General features: G+C 38.1%; 1 protein-coding gene across 2 annotated transcripts in view; it reads left to right on the top strand.

Moving 5' to 3' along the window:
* The window catches only part of LOC126367742 (integrin alpha pat-2), a 165,452-nt gene extending 147,222 nt beyond the window's left edge, over window positions 1-18,230 (top strand). For both annotated transcript variants that reach the window (XM_050011445.1, XM_050011446.1), the window contains 20 exons: window positions 23-91; window positions 3,038-3,213; window positions 3,548-3,760; window positions 4,404-4,503; window positions 5,402-5,636; window positions 6,002-6,168; window positions 7,616-7,761; window positions 8,403-8,599; window positions 8,835-9,084; window positions 9,774-9,931; window positions 10,494-10,669; window positions 10,916-11,050; window positions 11,411-11,479; window positions 11,798-11,941; window positions 12,506-13,058; window positions 13,308-13,846; window positions 14,258-14,340; window positions 15,044-15,190; window positions 16,014-16,244; window positions 16,692-18,230. In XM_050011445.1, coding sequence (XP_049867402.1) covers window positions 23-91; window positions 3,038-3,213; window positions 3,548-3,760; window positions 4,404-4,503; window positions 5,402-5,636; window positions 6,002-6,168; window positions 7,616-7,761; window positions 8,403-8,599; window positions 8,835-9,084; window positions 9,774-9,931; window positions 10,494-10,669; window positions 10,916-11,050; window positions 11,411-11,479; window positions 11,798-11,941; window positions 12,506-13,058; window positions 13,308-13,846; window positions 14,258-14,340; window positions 15,044-15,190; window positions 16,014-16,244; window positions 16,692-16,769 — 3,866 coding nt within the window. In that variant the 3' untranslated portion in view covers window positions 16,770-18,230. The remainder of the gene's footprint in view (window positions 1-22; window positions 92-3,037; window positions 3,214-3,547; window positions 3,761-4,403; window positions 4,504-5,401; window positions 5,637-6,001; window positions 6,169-7,615; window positions 7,762-8,402; window positions 8,600-8,834; window positions 9,085-9,773; window positions 9,932-10,493; window positions 10,670-10,915; window positions 11,051-11,410; window positions 11,480-11,797; window positions 11,942-12,505; window positions 13,059-13,307; window positions 13,847-14,257; window positions 14,341-15,043; window positions 15,191-16,013; window positions 16,245-16,691) is intronic.
* The last annotated feature ends 4,623 nt before the right edge of the window (window positions 18,231-22,853 follow it).

Consider the following 22,853-nt stretch of genomic DNA (forward strand, 5'->3'; position numbering starts at 1 on the left):
ATTGTGTATTAAAAATCCACAGGGCAAACGTTTTCGATAAACCCTAGCGAACGATTCCTCTTCTTTATGCCGAAAATAAAGGACGATGAAGGTAATGAAGTCAAATGAAGGGACAGATTGATCGTAATGCCCCTAACAGAATAACATAGCGAGAGGCTTAAGCGCCTAATTCTACAGTAATGCCTAGATTCATCCACAGTTTGGTTTTAATCTCATTCCTGCTGTTTGAGTGTAACATTCCTAATTTACTGACATCTAACTTAGGTATCGTGTGCACTGCTACGGTGTCAAAGAAGTCTTGCATTGGCAAATTTTAAGGAATATCTTGGCCACTAATTTTGACCCCGGCGCTTTGGTCGAAGATTTCCCACATTCAGCGCTCTTTCAAATATTATCCCGTCAGACGACGCCCTGAGCCGAGGTTTGCGCACAACTGGGCACCATCAGGCCTGTCTTAACCTTTGTAATGGGGTGACAGCTCTCAGCGCTCCCCATTTGTCTGGCCAAATAGTAAATGCTATATGCGGCAAACCAGTTACTGGCATCTAAGTCACTAATAGGAAGCGCCATAGATAGAAAAAGAGAGGATGCTCTGTGAGAAGCAAGACGCAACGAATGATCCTAGCACGTTAATTTTGAGATCTTAAATGGTGATAATTTTTGATCCAAAGAATGACATAAGCTGAAGTTTAGCAATCCCGTTAGCAACAGGTGTAATGGAAAAATCGCTTGCTGGTGAGGCTAAAATTGATCTAAGTATGTGTTTATTTTTCTTTAATAAAATAACTTTATATTTATTGGACAAATAACAAACACATATAAATAAAACACCTCCTCCAATGCGTCACATCGAGGCAAGATGCCTAACAGGCTGGCAGCATTGCCTCTCTGAATCGCCAGCCTTATTATTTGACAATAATAATATTACTTACTTACTTTATTTTTCTTACATTTTCCGGCAACCAAGATAGGAACCGTGATTAACCGTGGCAGTGTATGAACAACTTAAAAAAAGAATCTGATTGTTGATTTAATAGTACTATAAAACTCCCTACTTACATGCCAGTTTGGCAATAACAAAATTAATAACATTTAGATTTAGAATTGTGACAATTTTTTACTTGGCTTGGATAATTTAGAGAATGATCGAAGTGTTTTTTGGTGTGTGGAATTTTCACTCAAACAAGCTAAATGAAATTGGACTTTAAACTGTTTTAACGATACTACTTTTATCAATAATTAAGAGGGTACCGATTATAAAGACAAATAAGAAGAAAGCGTAGGATGCTTTTTAGCATAGCATGATTGATCTTCAAGAGATACCAATGAAGCCTTGAACCTTATGGTCTTTATTGTATGGGCTTTATTGCTTAACTTCAATATTTCCAAACCTGCAGTTATCATTCGCTGATTACGACAATTGGGTAGAATCCTACGTTAAAGATAAATTACGAAATTCTAAATAACGACAAATCTAAAGGTGACAATGAACTTTTTTTTCTATTTATGAATTTTATTAAAGAAATAAAATCTAATAATAAGTGCGACATTTTGTCACGTTTTTCTATGACGTCACAGGTTGCTTGTTCATACAAATTGTAATCTCGTGTTTTGACGTTTAATATAAAAGAACTGATTTGACTAGTTGGAAACTACCCTTTACCTACCAATTTGTTGAAATTAAAGTCAATCACAAAAGCTGTTGAGATTAGGATAGTAATTTCAATGCAACTGACAATACCACAGATGAAGGAAAACAGCATAAAGTAATTATTGATAAACGTAGAATCGTTATACCATTAGCTTTCCTTAAAATGTCAGTAGTTTACCCTAGCCCGAGGGTTTCATCAAATTCCTTTCTATTAGATCCTTTAGAGAACCATAATTATAGTTACATGAATGAACGACTGGAATCAGACAAACATGCACGATAACATAGATGTCCATCATACTTCACCATACTTTAACTGTGCTAATGATTTGTATAGAAAACGTAGTTTTTCAAAAACAATTTTCCTTTAAAAAATATAGATACTTAAATAGATACTGTAAATTATTTAAAGTAATAGATGTTGTACACGAATGTTTTGTACATAGGAATGGTCAATCCCTTAATTATACCCCAGAATAAAATAGATGGGAATACAGGTCTCAAATAACGCTTTAAACAAAATAACCAAAAAGAACATGCTTCAAAAATACTAAAGAAGATTTTTTACCTACTCATCGGCTTTCTTTGGACGCTCTATAACAAGGATTTGGTGATATTTAACATACTAGAAAATATCCTGAATCTTTGAGCTTTTCAGGTGTGATATCTTTAATAAAATAAACATCTAAAACATTAAATACAATTTTATTATAAATAATGCATATTTTTAAATAATCAAAATTTTAAATTATATTGCTTGTGAATTTCTTCAATTTTCATCATTCGAAACACATTTTAAATGTTGGGCTGCGTCATGCTGCTTACAGCTCATCATCAGTTTGTGTTCGATCTAAAATGACTCCATTTCATCATTTTGTGTTGTCCTTATCAATGATGTTTTCGTTTGGACGATGTCCTTTTCTAACAAGGCGTGTAACTCATAGATAATAAAATCTACTGTTAAAACTTGTGGCGTCATAATATATCAAGTTGACAGTTGTCAAAAATTCTATCCGCCAAGCTTGATTCGTACGTAACTATGGCGCCATTTGCAAAATCAGTGTGTTTTATGTTCTATGGCTTGTATGTCTTGTAAACTTATAATCATGGAAATAAAACCATCGCAGAAAACTTACCATGATTACCTGTCGTAACAAAATCCACATCAAGTAGTCTAATCATAGCATTGAAACATAGCAATTGAAAAACGATGTTCAAAAGAAGCTTTTTACGTTTCACAATCACTCATCTGCTGTTCTAACTAAAACACGTTTTGCCGCGTGATTTTGATCTAAAGCTTTACAAAACTCATAAAATTTTGAGACATCGTCCAAACGCATTTCACCCTTGTTATCTTCAATTGTTTGAAACTATCAATCATTATAGGTCAGCTGTACGAATATACTCAAGGCTCTAAGCCGAAGATCCTGTCGACTCCTGAAGCCAATTCACATTACGATGACTCATACATGGGATACTCTATTACTGTCGGTGATTTCGCCGGCAATGGCATCCAGGGCGTTGCTGTTGGAGTACCTAGAGGCGCTGAACTGAGGGGATTGGTAAATTGTTTAATTATATTTAGTTTAGATGACAGAATAATATGCAGCAGTCGGTCACAAATTTCTCTTCACCACTTTACTCAGCTTGATCAATGGAGAAGTTTTGGTTAGAATTTAGGTCAGATCTAAGAGATTACGAGCTCGTTTTAAACGGTCTACGACCTACAGAAAATCTACAAATTGTCTAATTAAGAGTCTGTCATATACTGAACGAGGGATATTTGACCGAACTTTTTTAATGTGAAACCTTTCCAATCTAGAAAAAAACTGTGTCAACAAAATACAATTTATTTATTGTACCAACTTAATTCAACTTTTGCAATTCCTATTCTAGGTGGTTCTCTACACCTGGGAGCTTCAGAACATTAAGAACATCAGTGGCTCCCAGATTGGAGCATACTTCGGCTACTGCTTGGCATCTGGTGACATTGATGGTGATGGCACTGACGATCTCATTGTCGGCGCCCCTATGTTCACCAGGCCCAAGAGTGATGGTTACGAACATGGCAGGATCTATGTCATCTATCAGGGCAAGGATAAGAATGCGGTAAGAGTTCTTGTGGTCATCATCATTAGGTCTCATACGTTTACTGAAGACGATTTATGCAGTGCAAGACACTTTCGATCGAGACTACAGTCCGTCTGATATAGCAGCGGTAATATCTACCTCACTCTCGGCAGGAAACAATACAGTGGATGGGTTTGTGTTGCAATCAGTGGAACATTTGTAAATTGAAGAGACTTACTGACAAAATTAGAATCTTAAGACCAAATGTTCTTTTGAAGTCCGAACCGCATTTTTTAGATATTGTGTCTGGAAACGGCCTTAGCAGGTTAAGTATTTAAAACTGAGATTGTTTGAGGTGTACACGGTTATTATCATAATTAAAACACATAATACCGGGTTCTTACCGCGTTATTATCAGGGATGACTGGTGAAATTGGAGTGGAGTAGGTAGAACCGTAATTTTCTTAGGGCAAACATATCTGTCGTCCCTTTACAACTGTCGGCACTTGCAACAGTGTTGAAATATCGGTAGTCTCATACCCTTGATAATCTTGATATCCTCGGTAAGAACCCGGCATTATGTGTTTTAATTATTTAAGACTTAGTGATTATGAAGTATGTTGAAAAATGCTTAATTTTGAAGGATGCAATAATATTGAAAGTTGAATGTTTTTGTTTTCAGCTATTTACCAAGAATCATGCTAGAACCGGTGAAGTATCTCGGGGGAGGTTCGGATTGGCTATTACTTCGCTGGGCGATATCAACTACGACGGTTTCGGAGGTAAGATATTGTTTTTGTTTTACCTTCTATCCATGGACATTTAAATCCTTGCACAATCATTTGAAGAGTCAAAGAAGGAAACTAAATTGGGTATTTGACTGTGTCAAAGATAAATTATAAAATTATATCTAGATATACAAGCCAGTCCACCTTGATCAAAAATCAATGTCATTTTACATTTCGACTTATTTTCGAATTTTATGTATAAATTAAGTAACAATGCGTACGACGTCACAGGACAGTATTTCCATACAAACTCCAAAGCTACTTTAGTTTTGACGTTTCGTAAAGAGTATCTCAGTAGACTAGGTTGTCAAATAGCCTATTAGGTAAGAAAAGTAGACAAGTACTTAGATTAATCTTAATTTAGAATTTTTATTATGCTCTAAAAGAAGTGGATTATCAACTTAATAATCACAATTATCATCGTCCTTAAATGAATATACTTTAAACGTAATATCTATATAATTCGGGCTCTTGATGTTCTTGTTCATCTTCAAACCGAGCTTTTATTTAAATAAACGTGGTAGGTGACGCGTGGGTACTTAGTTCATCTTCCTATCCATGCACCTCTGACTGAAGAAATACAGGGTGTTAGTGACATCGTAACAAAAACTTTGAGGGATGATTCAGACTCTAAGTTGATATCATGTGGAATTTTCCGTCGCAAAATTCATGTTTTTTTTTAAATTATTTTCTATGCTATACTTTTGCGATAGAAAATTCTACTTGATATTAGTATTCGTTACGATGTCACTAACACCCTGTATAGTCGTGAGCTTGAAGATAATGAGTTACAAGTGCATAAATAACATTACGATGTCACAGAGCAGTCTTAATTTAATCTTGTTACCCTTCTTTTACTTTTATTTCAACGAAGTTCAACGCAACATTTCAGACATAGCGGTAGGCGCCCCCTACGGTGGCGAGCACGGTCGTGGAGTAGTCTTCATCTACCATGGCAGCGAGCAGGGCATACGGGAGAAGTATTCTCAAGCCATCACTGCTGAGGAGATCTCTCCTAGCCTCTCAACCTTCGGCTTCTCTCTCTCTGGTGGAGTAGACCTTGACAACAATAACTACACCGATCTTGCTGTTGGCGCCTACAAGTCTGACTCAGTAGTGTTCCTGAAGTAAGTCCTCGTATTTTATTAATACGTGATTTACAGTTTTCCTTGTCCTAAAAATAAACTTACTTACTTACCTAGGTAAAAATTCTGGAATAATTCTGATCGATCAAGAATAAAAAACTAGAGTCCTCATCTCACTAGCGTTATTCTACCCTAGGTTTTTTATAGAAGCAACTGTCTGCCTGACCTTCCAACCCGCGAAGGAAAAGTCAGCCCAATACAGGTTAGGTCACATACCACCGAAACAATCTCTTGGGAGGATTCCTTCACCGCTAATCACGTGATAATTATATTGTAACCGTAACTGTTTATTTTTTTCTGCTTAGTTTACACCATTTTTAAGTAAATTTATGGTAATCCATTTTCAGAGCTCGACCAGTAGTAAAAGTGATGGCGGAAGTTCGCTTCATGGGCGAGTCGAAGTTGATCTCGATGACAGATAAGCGTTGTCCGCTGTCGAACGGTACTCGAGTTGCGTGCGCGCAGGTCATGTTCTGTCTCACCTACAACGGCGTCAACGTCGACCAGCAGATCAGTGAGTTTGATACAATTCTTTATTTGAAAGACAATGTTAGAATCATTTATTTGTAAATCAAGGATAACTTTAGGATAGGATCCTTTTTGAACAGAAGGTCTTCTAAGAGAAATGTGTACCTCTGTTTTCTATGACTTTTTTTGGATAAACTTGTTGAAAGTGCTTTTGATTTTTTACTTTTACAAAGATATGTAATAGGTAAAGAAGCACCTGTTTCAGTGTTTGGACACAATGTAATTTTAGAGATATCATTGCTGTTAATGTACTTAAGATACTAAGAAACTCTGTACTCGTATAGAGAATATAATCTTAAAAGAAGATCTCTCTTCGTTGCAATAACGTATAGAAAGGTAACTCCGCCCCGCGCCAATTCGTCGCGGGCGCCGACCTCACCCCCTGGACTTCAGGCTTAAATAGCCGTAAGCCGCTAAGGAGTAAGGCTGGAGAGCGCACGCACTTTGTCTCGCTCACACTTATGCGTTCCGCGGTAAGAATGAGATTTCTGTATGGAGTATCTGGGGTGTGACAAAAGTAAGTTACCGGGTGAGAGCCTTCAGTGCTCCCCATTTGTTCGGCCAAGTAGTTAATGCCATCTGCGGCAAATCTACAATAAGTCACGTCAACGTCAAAAAAAAAGTATTCAACAAGCTATTGTAGGCTAAAAATAGTTATAAAATTGGCTGTTTTTCCATGTAATGTATTCTTTTTTCCAAGCGGAGGGATATATCTGCTACTTCGGTGAGTGGTTGAGGTAGCAACCCATTGGTAACCCACATTACAACCACAAAATTATACATTTCATTATTAATTTCAAAGTACCTTTAGTCTTTACTGCGTTGTTGGTCAAGACAGGATTTTTAACACTAAAAAAAAGCATTATAAAAGCGAAAGAAATTAATAATGAAATTCTAATTGTAAATAATACCACTCTGTAGATTGATGTTAGATTGTGATCACAAACGTAGAAGCACATTGGTGTTGCCATATAATTGTCTCAAAACGACTTTTTAACCTCTCTAAGAGGCAGAATGGTGTCAAGAGCAAACCCATTTCATTTAAAAACAAAAGAAGGATACCACATTAAAATCACGGGTGAAACACACTGACGAAAACTTTTACACGATAACTTGTAATCGTCAAAAATGTATAATTGTTTTTAGACAAATTCAAGTAGGACCATGTTTCTCATTTTTCAATTCCTTTACTATCCAAAATGAGGAATCTACTTCCGTTCCTCGTTTCGGAAGTCAAGACTCAGATCGACGAGATTGACTGCCTACTTGATTGATTGAACTCACAAAGACAAATCTGCAATTTTGTTGTCCCCATTTGTCCGGCCAAGTAGTAAATGTCAGAAACGGTAAATCTGAAATAAGAAAACCACCAACGCACCGTCCACCATATCAATTAACATCATATCAAACTTCGGTATTATAAATGTTTTCAGACTTTATTGTAACTCTGGACCTGGACTCGAGGCAAAAGACCACGAAGAGACTGTTCCTTCTGGAGAGCCGCGAGACCAACTATACGACTCATATTCTGCTCACGCAGGGTAGACAGGAATGCAGAGATATCACGGTTTATTTGGATGTAAGTTGTCCCATGCTGGGCGCCAATTTATGCCAAATTTTCAGTACTTCTTCGACTCGATCGGACTTTGTCTAGTTACAATTTTATACGGTATATTATCCGTATAGACTTTCCGCCTTACCTTAATAATTACACAGTACTTAAACACAAGAAAAACTACTGATTTAATGACCTAACTACTGGAAAAGACTTTTAGAAATAAGTAGTGCCTTTTGTTTGTTCTTGTTGATAAAATGGCGGTGATTGGTACCTTTTTTTATCGCTGGATACGTACGATACTGGTGCAGTCCTAGAGAGCACTCATACAAACAATACTTACTATGACAGTTAAGGTCTGAGCCGCTTAAAGTGTAGTCGTTAAAGTTGTTTTTTTTTTCCATGTACATCATCAGGCCTCATACATCTTTTCCAGATTATGATTTATACACAGTGTCTAGGCACTTTTTTCATGACTACTCAACATAAGTCAATGCGAGAGTTCTGCAGTTGTACTCAGGTCCTGTGCCACTTTTGTGTCGCCTGGCTGTTTTCTCTGCTAACAAATCAAACCAGGCATTGTCGTGAATCGTATGTCTTGCACTTTTCCAGTTACGTGTACCATCACAATACATGAAAGCCATGAACCCCCATTGCCATTTCAGGAGGAGATCCGCGACAAACTAACCCCAATTGAAGTGAAGATGACGTACGACCTAATCAACCAGCCGTCCGGTGGCCACATCGTGCCTCCAGTCCTGGACCAGACGCAAAGCATCGAGCACACTGACTCCCTCAACATCCAGAAAAACTGTGGCCCTGACAACGTCTGCATCCCCGATTTGAGGATGGCTGTTACTACGTGAGTTTGAGAGAACTTAGCAAGTTACAATACCTATTCTATCTCGGCACCTAAGTAGCTTTTTAATCGTGTTAGAATGAAGATACTTTACTTAATGCAAATTTATATACTTAGAAGGACGACTATTGACCAAATTGACAATGACATTAAAAAGGTTTAGATCCACTCTGAACCGGCGTACGTGTATGAAACGATCGATGAATGTCAAATAGTTTAATAATATTTTATTCCACAGGCCCACAATCAACTACGTACTTGGCTCCGGCGAGAACGTCCATCTTGACGTTAAAGTGGAAAACGCTGGAGAAGATGCCTTCGAAGCTGCTTACTACCTCCAGATCCCCTCAGGAGTGGTCTACGCCAAGATGGAGCGTCTGGACAAGGATACTGCTGACACCACGCCGATATACTGCTCGATAAGGAACAAGGCTGGAAATCATACTCTGAAATGTGATCTTGGCAACCCGATGGAGAGAGGGCAGAAGGTAATGATACCAAAAACTAGTAATAACATAACATGGCATCACCACATCATAGCATAGCATAGTATAAGCAGGCAGAGATGTGTATATGTGTGTGCACCACCCACACCTCGCCAGCTATTTTTAAGTCCCATCTAATATGAGACGAGTTTATAGCCATTAACCGGGTACAAATCCTGGAAACCACGCGATATAAATTATCTATGATACAAACATGCTTTCAAGCTCAAAAATGCGCAATAAAGGGTTTCGTTTGATTTCAAATACTCGTATCAACCAAGAATCCAACATACAATACCATAAAAAATGATCTTTTCAAATTTTGATATTATCTAAAAGCAACTTTCAGTACTGCGCTTGACGCGGGATGTGATGCTAGGTTATAATTTTATGTCAATTCTATTGACCTGCGGTTTACCGGTTTCCTTCTCAAACGGGGAGACCGTTTCGAACCTCAGTACCGAACGAACTTGCACCAATGAGTGCAGTGCAGTTTTCACTAACACAGTTGGCAGTTCACTAACACGGTTGGTCTAACAGAAAGTTCGGTGAGGTGTGGGCACTTAGTTAATCTTGCGATGGATGTACTCCTGACTACCCCAATTATGTGTAAGCTCAGAATTATATCCCAATTGACGTCCACCACAATGTGATGTACTTTCCCCGAGTAATCCCTAACCTCCTGATTCCAGGTACACTTCCGCGTCATCCTGGAGGTGGACGCCCGCGTCAAGGCTCTGACCTTCGACATGGAGAGCAACTCTACCAACCCTGAACGTGGCACGCAGTACGACAACACCATGCATATGACTATTGGAGTCGTTATCAAGGCTGAACTGTCCGTTATTGGGTGAGTTATGCTCTTTATATAACGTGTCAGACTTTGGCGGAGATGATGCGACTCAGAAGCTGTCCTGCAAGTTTGACTGGAGGAAGGACTGGAGAGAGAATTCTGGAAGAAATTGGGGGAGGCCTTTGTCCAGGAGTAGGACGCTTCAGGCTAGACAAGTTTCAAAGATAGTTATGAGGAAAACTGTCACAATGCGAACTCCTTCTGGAAGCTATAGGAGATATTCTGGATGTGTTCAAGATGTAACCTGTAGACTAGAAAAAGGTTACATAAATAATTTGTTATTACAAGTGGCATGTCCATTGCGGAGTACGTGTGTAGCTTGATCAGAAATATTTTGTAGCTTTATAGTCCTGACGCAATGAACACCAAAATGTTAGCGTCTAGTGACTTGACGCTATTTCCACTTCAGTTTTTGTTTGACATGACTTATTGTAGATTTTCCCGGAATGACCGGCCGGAACATTACTTGGCTGGAACATAAACTACTCTGGACTGCAAAACTAAGTAGTTACTATCATGAATTACATCTGTTCTAACACCCAAAATATTTAAACTCCAGCACGTCAGATCCACCTGAGCTACACTACAACGCGTCACTATACGAGGGCGCCAACATCCGGGATGACACTAAACTGGGACCTCAAGTGACCCACAAGTACAACATCAAGAACGAAGGTCCTTACGATGTGGAGGAAGCGGAGATTTACATCATGTGGCCGTATCAGACCCTTACTGGTGAGATACTTTTTGTTGCCTCGGATGGCATTAACTACTTGGCTGGACAGATAGGAGCGATGAGGGCTCTCACCCGGTTTTGTTGTAATAAAGTACCTTTCACAAATATGATCAAAGTAAAGAAAGAACAGTAGGTTAACACCATGAGTGCTCGCTTTTTACCAACTACTAGCACTTTCGGCATTTTTTGCTACATTTTGTCATAGTGTTTAATTCCATTCCTATATGTATACACTATCTTTGCAGGAGAAAACCTAATGTACATGCTGGTAGAGCCACAGTGGGCTGGTAACGTCAAGTGCGACATCGCCAGGAACATCAACCCTGAGAACCTGGTAGTCCAGATCCCCTATGCCAACCTGCTTACCAAGGAGATTGAAGGTATTTGTAGTTTACGTCTATAATAGTTTATTTGTATCGTTTGATGATGCTCTTGACAGGAACTCTGTTATGGCTCACCCACTAGCCACCAAAACAAATGTCACACGATGGAACTAGGTATAATCCGCGGCAAATAAGTTGAACAGAAACGGCGGTCGGCCGCGCAGGTTGCGTCTCTGGTAGTCATGTTTACATTCCGCTCCTCGCAGCCCCCAACTTCTACGCCGTGGATTGTACTGTATGTTGGAAAAGACTTCTACTAGAAAGAAGCTGAACCATTTGTCTATTGCCTGTAATCTATTTGTATTTACTGTACTGTATATTGTCGTATTTATTTATGATTACAATATATTCTTCCAGCCATGAAGAGTAGTGAAATGTACAGTGGGGCCCAGATCTCCGGAGGTGGTGGCGGATACAGCAGAGAACGTAAGTGAAAACTTAATTAATTGGTTTATTTTTTACCAGCGCCGCGCGCGCCGCGAGGTCTTCGACCAATAGACGCAGCGTATGCCATCTATGCAGATAAATATCGTACGGCTATTGGTCGAGGCCCTTCATATAATTCGCACTGCGTGCGGCTGTTAGGTGTTAGGTCACTATATTTTCCTTCACCGCGTCTTCAGCATATGATAATCATTTATGTTCCAAACATGAATATCCAAACAAATTCGAAAATCAACAGAAAATTATAATAATCATCATCACTATAATAATAAAAAATAAAAATACTTTTTCAATTTTCAGAATTCGCCCAAAGCTCCAACCAATATCACACCAGTCAATCATCAGGCGGACGATACAACACCGCACAGACAGGTGGAAGCTCCGGAGGATATTACCAAGGTGGAAGACAGCAGGGTGGGGCGTACCAGGGTGGAGCATATCAAGGTGGGGCATACCTGTACATACATCAGATTACGCCCATTTCCCATTCAGATAGGCAAAGATCACGGCATTCCACATTCTACGATCCTGATTCCTGACACACCAATTTCGCTTATTTCACTCTCATCCAAACTTCATACCATACTCGCCAGTTTAAAGTATTCTTTAAGTACCTGGAGTTTGTGTAAAACATCCAAGCCAAGGTCTTCCTCAATATGTTCAATATTCTTTACTTGCATACTATGATGGTGTACAAGTTGGTCAGTTACATTTGAGTCTCACATCACAGACCCTTTCGGGCACAACAAAAGAAAAAACAAGAGAGAACGAGGCTTTTAAATGTTTAAATCCGAATCATTAAAATATTCATTAATACTATAATAACATTTATTTATCAGGATTTCTGTTTGTGCAGTTTCTTCCTCTAAACCGTTTGGCAATTTATTATAAATAATTATAATTATAATAATTAATACTCTTTCGACTATTTATCTGTTCGTCAGTCAACTTTCATTAATGCACTCTAAACTTCGGAACTATCTAAGCATAACTGTCTCAATTTTGAAGGTGGGGCTTACCAGGGTGGAAGATACCAAGGCAGTCAGACTGGCCATTACGGAGGCGGAAGCTATGGCGGTGGACAATACGGAGGCTCTTCTTCCCACTCTTACAACAAAACCTGGAGCGCCTGGGGCGACCTAACAGCCAGCGAACAAGATATCATCCGACAAAACATGGCCGCTGTCGGCCAAACGCACTCCACTCAAGGCTACACCCAAGGAAGCTATGAGGAAAGCAGAAATTACTGGGAACATCTCACGGAAGAAGAGAGAGAAATCATTCGTAGAAACTTGGCTACTGCTGTTCATAGAGAAACGAGTGAAGACTTCACCGCTGAAGAGCAGGAGAATATAAGAAAAGTGCTGATAGCTTCTCTCCAAAGAAACCAAGGTCAAGGTGTTTATCAAGGTGGCTATGGAAATGGTGGTCAAATAGTGCGCGTGAAGAATAAGACGATAATTTATGATGAAAATCATAATATCATCTCCCAAACTGAAAGCAGCACGGAATATGGTGATGTTTTGGGTCATGAAGGGGAAGCTGGTAGTTCCTTCAACAAGTAAGTAGCAACTTATATCGTTTATTTAATTAAGTACTTTCAAACATGCTGCCAGGATTAGAACTGGTAAAGGCCCTTCATGCTACGAAAACGTATTTATTTAAATAAATAATAGCCGAGACCAAGAAACAGCTAAATGACAAAACCATCTTACTTAACATTGCGAAAATACGACTGCTTGCATTTCGATACTTATAAAAATTATAAAAAAGTACCTTACATAAATATTGCTCTAATTCCAATTCAAAGGTACGCTCAAGGCCGATACAACCAGGGAAGCTACCAGCAGGGTGGCTACAGCCAAGGCAGTCATCAAGGCAGTTATCAGTACAACCAAGGATCAGCCAATCAGAACCGAGGATCACAATCCCAAGGTCAATTCGTGCACGGTTCTTGGGGAACCACTGAGACGGTCAATTCCGATGTCATGAATGCCGGTTCAACGACCTTCAGAAATGTCCCGGGCAGTAGTATAACGGTTGTCGGTGATGAAGATGATGAGCTAGGTGGGATTGGAGCTTACGCTGCTCAAGGGTCGAACAATGAGTTTAAATACGGCATGGCTGATGTGACCAACGCCCAAGGAGGAAGCAGCAGTGGGGGACGGTATCAAGGAGGAAGTTACTCAGGAGGAAGGAGTTACTCAGGAGAAGGAAGTTACTCGGGAGGAAGTGGAGGAGCTTATAGTTCTGGCGGGTCAGGCCATCAGAGTTGGTCTGTGAGTGGGGGCTCCAGGAGTGGCGGTGGATACTCGCATTCGTCGTCATCGTCGTCTTCTTCGCATTCAGGTGATTGAAACTGCTTAGAGACAACCTAATCAAATGAGATTTTTAAAATGGTTGATTTATATGGCTTTTGTGTTAGAATACAAAACGGTGACGTCATAAATAAAAATGCTTCTGACTAATTAAAATTCTTAAATAGATAAAAAAGAAAAATAATGTTGATATTCTATCATCTCAGAATGGATTTTACTTCTAAATTTGCATTTTATCATTTTTCTGTGACCCAATTTTTTTTTATCTATTGGGCCCTTTACATAACTTACTGATAAACTGTGTGTGAGATAGGGTATCTACCGGATAAGTCTCTAATATCATTTATTTATCTGGCAGTGGCAAAATACGCTCTTAATATACCAGCAATTTTTGTGGACATGATCGACGCGTTCTAATTTCATAATTTGACTACTTTTACAGGTGGCCATGTATCATATGGATCCTATGCTGATGGTGGATATGGTACACGAAGCGAGAACACTAGAAGACGTCGTCAAATACAGGTATAACATAACATAAACAGCCTATATACGTCCCACTGCTGGGCGCAGGCCTCCCCTCAATCAACCGGAGGGGGTATGGAGCATACTCCACCACGCTGCTCCAATGCGGGTTGGTGGAGGTGTTTTTACGGCTAATAGCCGGGACCAACGGCTTAACTTGCTCTCCGAAGCAGGGAATCGTCTTACTTTTTCGGACAATCAGGTGATTCAAGTCTGAAAAGTCCTTACCAAACAAAGGACAGTCTCACAAAGTGATTTCGACAATGACCCCATCGGGAATCAAAATCAGATCGTGAGCCTAACGCTCTGACCACGGAGGCTGTTATGTTTTCCTCTTATGATCACCTTTGAGAATCGTCGTTGTGATCGTGATTCATTCCTTATAACAGTTTTCTATGGAAAGTCCTAAAATGGTGCATTTATGAGGAATTATAACAAGAATTCTTCATTCGAGTAACTATGATAAGACTCACAATTTCAATTAATTAAAGAACTTTAATTATACAGCACATAATAATAAAACAATAGAAAAAATATTATGCCAAACAAAATGTCAAATAGCAGAACTACTTTTAAGTATATGAAAATGCTCTTTGTAGCCTTTTCGACTAAACTACGCACGCTACTACTATGTTTGCCGTTTGCCCCACTCATTTCCTTATTTTTTTTTAATAGATGTAAACATTGCATTAATTTGATGCAGGTGGACCCTCAGTTGAAGGAGATTCTGGAGAGGTGTGAAGAGAAGTACAAGTGCGAGGTGTTCAGGTGCAGCGCGGGCCCGCTGCAGAAGGGACAGGAGGTGTGGGTCGCGCTGCGCTCGCGCTTCAACGCTACTGTGCTTAACGCGGTAATTACCAATATAACTATACTACTACTATTAGGAAAGCCGTGGTAGCCCAATTGGTAGAACGCTTGCCTCTCACTTTGAGGTCGCAGGTTCGAATCCAGCACAGGCCTAAACCAACGATTGTCGAATTTGTTTTCGAATTCATGTTTGGATCATAAATGATTATCACGTGCTTAACGGTGAAGGAAAACATCGTGAGGAAACCCTCATTCCCGAGAAATGTATTTTCGGAGGTATGTGACCTAACCTGTATTGGGCTGGTCCCTTCGCGGCTTGGAAGGTATTTCGGGATTTGGACCTTATGGACCTAAAGGGTCAGACAGACAGTCGCTTCTGTAAAAAACTGGACCTGTCAAATCTTCAGGTTAGGTAAGCGGACCCTGTGAAAAACGGGATAATGCTAGGGATATAACGATACCACTACTATTACATTAGTATTACTTACTTATAAACATTTTATTTAACGGCCTCTGTGGTCCAGTGGTTGAGCGTTGGACTCACGATCCGGAGGCCCCGGGTTCGAATCCCGGTGGGGACATATCACAAAAATCACTTTGTGATCCCTAGTTTGGTTAGGACATTACAGGTTGATCACCTGATTGTCCGAAAGTAAGATGATCCGTGCTTCGGAAGGCACGTTAAACCGTTGGTCCCGGTTACTATTTACTGATGTAAGTGAGTAATCGTTACATGAGCCATGTCAGGGGCCTTTGGCGGCTCAATCATAACCCTGACACCAGAGTTGATGAGGTTGGTATTCCACCTCACAACCCACACGATAAAAAGAAGAAAATTTTATTCAAATCTTTCCTCTTTTCCCCAGATCTCCAAAGATCGCGCGGTGAAGTTATCAACTTTAGCTGCGGCCAGAGTATCCCGGTTGCCTCTGGTGGGCAAGCCGAGCGATCCGACGTGGCACACGGCGGAGGCTCAAACTCTGGTCACTCCTCAACTAGAAGCCTTGGAGAGTGGTTCCATACCGCTGTGGGTAGTGGTGCTAGCTGCTGTCGTTGGTGCTCTTCTGCTGCTGCTGCTTATCTTCGCTTTGTACAAGGTATTTATACACATAGTCATAGTTACCTTCAAATGTATGTGACGTAACTTGCATAACGGCTGGTTTCTGGAACGTTTAATCAGCATTCGCTTTGATAGAAAACTAGACTTGCCAAATCCTCAGGTTAGGTAAGCAGACCCTGAGAATACGTGATAACTCTAGAGAAATAATGATGAATCACGCCTTGCTGATTACGTCCTAATCATGTTCAGTATGTATGTGTACGGGTACTGAACTCAGAAGCAGAGAGTCCTGCAGGTGAGACGTAAAGGGCATTCCACGGAGTTAGCTAACTAGTAGATAAGTAGGTGATTTACATGAGATGTACCTTCTCTTTCTCGTACATGGCTGTGTGTGCCAATACCTACGGCAAATTTTGCAGAAGACACTTTAAAACAGAAACAGAAACACTCACGAATGGCTAAATTAATATTTCTCTTTCCCCAGTGCGGCTTCTTCAAGCGCAACCGCCCATCCGACCACGCTGAGCGCCAACCCTTGAATGGTCGCGACGAACATCTTTGATATCCAACCACCGATCTCGGCGTGGCAACTGATACCGGCATAACGACCGACACAGGCGTCACGACCGCGACTTCCGACTCGAGCTCCTCGACCGACGCTGCCAGCGACGTCACGAGTCGAGATTCAACTAGTCTCGACCGGTATTGACAAAGGCATATCGTTTTTAGGTTTTAGGAACGCACCAAAATTTAGATGTGCGGTTAGGTACTTGTTTACATCGCTAATGTTATCTTATCACGGTAAAATAGCTCTGCTATTATACTAGATCAAAGCAAAAATTGGTTTAAGTGGTTCAGAAACATAAACAAGTTCCTAACCTAAAGTAGAATTCGCGCCAAAATTTTGAATATCAACAGATTTTGTTAGAAACGCAACTTTTATTAGTCTATGGTTACAGAACTATGACATACAATAAAATTGTGCATTTCATATTGAATTTCATTCTTATGCAAAATAAAGTAAAGTTGTGTAATTAGTAAATATGCACGATATTATAGTCAAACGCGAATAGTTCGATATTTTTTGGTGCAAATTGCTTATATAGTTTTGTACGCAGCTACCGATTCACTTAGTTATTTTTGGCGGTAATTAACTTTAAGTAAATAAAATCGTGCTGTATCCTATGCCTAAGCGGCCTTTACTTTTTAATTTTCTGACATCTAGTGATATCACTGGTGGTTTACTAATAAGGTCGCTATATGGTGAACCTTTAGGGTCAAAAATATGCTGCCATAACATTAAGGTATTGAATCTTACCGTATTTTATAAAGATACAAAGGACTATTTAAAAAAAACTATCAAAACAAACGAAATTATGGTTACTATATTAAAAATAAAAATCGGAAATATTACATAATTCGTGCCTTATGATATTTTTATAAAAATGCCTTGAATATTTTTTTACGTCAAAAATATTACAAGGTGTTTTAACACCTTTTGGGATAATTTAATGTTATAAATATTGTTGTAATATAATTTACTAGTCACAATATTAAAATATTCATGTTGGTACGCCATATTTAGAAAATAGAAAAATAAAAAAAAATTAGGTCGTGTAAAAATATCGATGTGTGATACTGTAAAAAGTGTGTTATGAATGAGTTGTAGAGAAATGTGATCTAAGTTAATAATAATTAGGTTTAAAACTAAATAGAATAACTAAGTATTTCAGGCCGCTATGTTATTCTTCTGATATTTTTTAAAGGTAGCCTTAATGTTTAGAGAAAAATATCGAGAGTAACAATATAAAAAAAAAATATCGGAAGATTAAATTGAAGTGCGGTATTTTTTCGGTACATATTGTACCTATGAGAACTTTTTCAAACTAATATTGTAATAACTAATAGAAATCATAAATTATATTTTTTTGGGAGGCATTGTGTTGCTTAATGTACATTTTTAATATAAGTATTTAGGAAAAAAGTGCTTAGAAAACAATAACTAACGCTGTCATTTAAACGTAAAATAATATAATAGAAATCTAGTGCTCCTTATTTCGATGAAGTAAAAAAAACGATTTTACGTCAATCTTCATAGTATACTTAGTTCAAATACCTACCAATTGATATTACCTTCTTAGTATTTTTTCTGTAGTGCCTTCATTCGGAAATAGGTAGAAAATTTATGTATAAATATATTATATAAGCTATGAAATGGTAAAAATCCATTTGAAAAAATATCGTAATTTGTATAGTAGGTATTTTAGATCATTTAACATATCTGCTATATTATACAAGAGTCTTAGGTTATAATAATAGCTAGGTATCATTTTTAATTAAGTGACAGGTTTTTTGACAGATTTCTAGATCACATAATTTAAAAAATAATAAAGATTTTGAACCCACTAGAACGTTATAATAATAATGACAGCTATGCATATAGATAAAGATTAAAAGAAAACGTCTTTATGTAATACCTAATACATATTTACTTATTATATGAGAAAGTACTATAATTATGTGCAAATGACCTGTGCTAACAATAAAAAAGCGATGGTGCCTTCTGAAACTGCCAGTTACTAATTATATTAATAAAATATTAATGTAAATACTAGCTAGACTTACTTTTTAATCATTTAGAAATTCGTTGCCGGCATTTTTTCACAGAATCCCAAATTATTTTCGAAAAGGTTGTCCTTATAAGGTTGTTGATATTTTTTGTGTATTTTTGAAAAAAATGTACTTAAATATTTTTAAGTATTTTTATGTCAATTAACGTACGTGTTGTTGTGAAAATGTTATACTTATGGAAAATATTTAGTTTGTTATTTTTCTCTCAAATTTTGTCAAAAAAATGCTTACAGAATTTTTAGGTCATATTATTTGTTTTTTTTTTATATGAGTTAGATAATAATTAATAAAAATTCTGTGAAAAGAATGCCAAAACAATTTAGCGCTAGTAATGCCATTGTTAATGACTTATTTTTAATTATTTATTTATTATTTTATCTTTTTCTTTATGTCCTGCTTTTACTTATAAATGTATAGTTAATTGAACTAAAATATCTAGATGCCATAATTTTTCGGTTGTTTTGTCTCGGTAATAATTTGCATTTACCAAAAAAAAAAACATGAAATAAAATTTATATTGTGTTTTATTTGCCGATTGAATTACTAAACGATTACTTACTTAAAAAAGAAAAATATATACTCGACCGATCACTTGTCTCTCTTTAATTCATTATTTTTGTTATAAATTGGGTAGTTTCCTAGATCAAAGATAAATTATGAAATTCTAATCACTAATTAAAGACAGATCTCAATTCTAAAGGTGACAAAATCTTTCTTTTTTTTCAATTAACTTATTTACGGATCTTATAAGAGAAAAAATTAATAATAAGCGCGACATTTGTCACCTTTTTCTATGACGTCACAGGTTGCTCATACAAATTCCATAGTAACTTCGTGTTTAGAAGTTTAGAAAAAGTAACTGATTTGACTGGTTGGAAACTACTTTTATTTTGGTGGAAAAAGTTGTCTTGGGATCAAGAACACGTATTATGTACCTATATACACAATCCTCTGCTCATTCTGCCAATATGTCAAATAATACACTGTATACCCTACTCCTAGGGTAAATCGCCCAGTTGTTGTCCTTAAATCGGAAGAAGATAAACTGGCCACAGTCGCGCTTCCCGATTAAATTAAGTTTAAGATGGTACAGATAGCATAAAAAGAGAATATAAAAAAGCATATGAAAATGGCCGAAATTCCAGTAACCGACTAATAATATCCTTATTAGATAGTTTTTATGAATTATCTCGATACTAAGTTTTCTATTAGACTGGTAAATAGCTTTTTTTAAGCTGAGGGCTTTGGAGGTCTTATTTCATGCGCTGTACTACGACCAATAGACACTGAGAGTAAAGAAGAAACATAGAACGCTGCTTATCATGTTCACGGGAAAAAGTGACTGATTACCGTCAGGCCATAATATGCACACGAGTGTAATCAGGCAACTTTTATTCTACACCAACAAGGTCAATAAAATAATGTAATATATGTTATGGAATGAAGAAGAGCTCGGTGGCGCAGCGGTAAACGCGCTCGGTCTGCGATTTTTGAAGTTAAGCAACTTTCGCAAAGGCCGGTCATAGAATGGGTGACCACAAAAAAAAAAGTTTTCATCTCGAGCTCCTCCGTGCTTCGAAAGGCACGTTAAGCCGTTGGTCCCGGCTGCATTAGCAGTCGTTAATAACCACCAATCCGCACTGGGCAGACACAATAGTGTCTGGAAATTAGGAGGAGGTTAAACTCATTCAAGTTTATTTATATAAAAAATATCAAAGTACTAACATAAAAACTTTTTTGCATGTCGTACGTGTCACTACAAGTACCTACTAAATCTTCGGCTACGACTGTTGTGTGATCGGTTGGAACCGTAGAACTCTCTGAATTCGTGATCCGCCGATAAATTTTGTCTACTGAATTATTTACATTTATTGCATAGATTTAACTTCGGTACGTACTTAAAAACCAGGTTGATGAGGTTGTCATTGATCTGACAACCCACACGAGAGAAAAAGATTTAGAAAATAATACAGCTTTTAATGAGAAAATTCAAATAATATTATTATTAATTTATTATATAAGTAAGTATATTTTTACTACTTACTGCCCGTAGGTAACCGGACTCAGGGTTACCTACGGGTAGTAAGTAGTATTTTATTAATTATGATAATCAAATTAACTGCCTCTGTGGTCTAGTGGTTAGAGCGTTAGGCTCACAATCTGGTGTTCCGGGTTCGATTCCCGATGGGGACATTGTCGAAATCACTTTGTCAGACTATCCTTTGTTTGGTAAGGACTTTGCAGAATTGAAATACCTGATTGTTCGAAAAAAGTATGTTGATCTCGTGCTTCGGGGGGCACGTTAAGCCGTTGGTTCCGGTTATTAGACGTAAAAAACAGCTTGACCAACCCGCAGTGAATCAGCGTGGTGGAGTAAGCTCCAAACCCCCTCCGGTTGATTAAGCCTCCCCTCAATGTACGCAGCAGTGGGTCGTATATATACTGTTTACTGGTAATGTTTAATATTATTATCATAATAGGCAGACGCGCATAACCTATTCTACGCCAGCTATGCTCAAGTCCCATAAATAGTAGGCGGGCCTATTGCTATTAACCGGGCACACAAATCCTGGAAACCTTGTGATATCAATTATACGATCCAAACATGAATTCAAACTGGTAATGAATAATTCATAATTTATATAGATAAACTACCACCAAAACCATCCATCAAACCAACCAACCATCACCATCCAACCATACCACCACCAAACCAACCAACCACCAAACTAAACCACCACCATCACTAACCATCATAACTCGTAAAGTCAGTCAATCGTATTGATTCAAACTCATAAAGTCAAACAGTGGTTTAGAGCCCGAACCGGGGTTCGAACCAGGGACACTACGATGTACTTAAGTCACGCGTTCTCCAAACAGGGCCATCACGGACTGACTACCGAATTACCCTTAGAATAAGGGTATACTGTAATGCATTGCGTGGTAATTAAACCCTCTGTTTGTGGTTCAGCGGTATCTGGACCCTTGGGTAATGATGAGAATTACCCTTCAGACCTCTGGGATGAATTGAGTGCGATTTCCCTGATCCTATTTGTGGGAAGTGCTGTTAAAGTGTAAAGAGTTTCACACTTGGTAGCGGGAGTATTTTCGCGGCAAAAAGCGGCAGTAAAACCGCGGAAAATCGAACATTTTCAGCCCCGAAACCGTGTCTATCGCTAATGAGGCCGTTGAATGTATTCACAAAGAGTTACGCTACTGTTTACCTAGCTAGGTATATTGGTGCGTTCACGGAAAGTAATAATGTAAAATCTTAGTTTATGTGACGCAAGAGTTAAAAACAACAACAAAAAAGTGACGCAAAAGTTAAAAACACTTTGCGTCACAGAAATTAAGTTTTTTTACATACAATTTCATGATTATTTACTTACAAACAGATGAATATGGGGGTATATTTTATTTTGAGTTTTGTTTATTTGTATTGTTTTATTTAATTTTATTTTTGTTTCGTTTCATATTTTTGTTCTGTGACTGTTTTGTTTACGGTGTATATGGGGGTTGTTATTTAAGTATTATATTCTTCACAAATAGTGCAAAATAAATCAAAGTCTGCCATACTTTCCGATTTCTGAATCCATGTCACAAATCCTAAGAAAACAAAAATGAGTTGTCACCGAAAAACACTCGATAAAAAATGGCCGTTAAACTTTGAATACGAAACGAAACATGGAGAATCGGTGACGTCGCGACGAGGTACCGTCAACAAAACAATGGTTCCACAATAGACATAAACTTGTCACAAACGGCGCTATGGCTCGCACGAAAAGCCGTAAATCATGCGAGTGTGGTGCCGAATTGGTTTGCAAAGAACATGTATTGGTTTTGAATCGTTTTGGGAAATAGAAAATTGGAAGCGATAGTTAACATGCATTTTATGGTATTTTCGTCAGGACAAGAAATGTCAGAAGTTACAAATTACTTACCTACTTACTTATTAATTACTACTTACTTATTGTCCTCGCCACCTAAAGCAACAATCATATTCATGACGAAAAAC

Source organism: Pectinophora gossypiella, chromosome 6 (genome assembly GCF_024362695.1).
Source record: "Pectinophora gossypiella chromosome 6, ilPecGoss1.1, whole genome shotgun sequence".
NCBI lineage: Eukaryota > Metazoa > Arthropoda > Insecta > Lepidoptera > Gelechiidae > Pectinophora > Pectinophora gossypiella.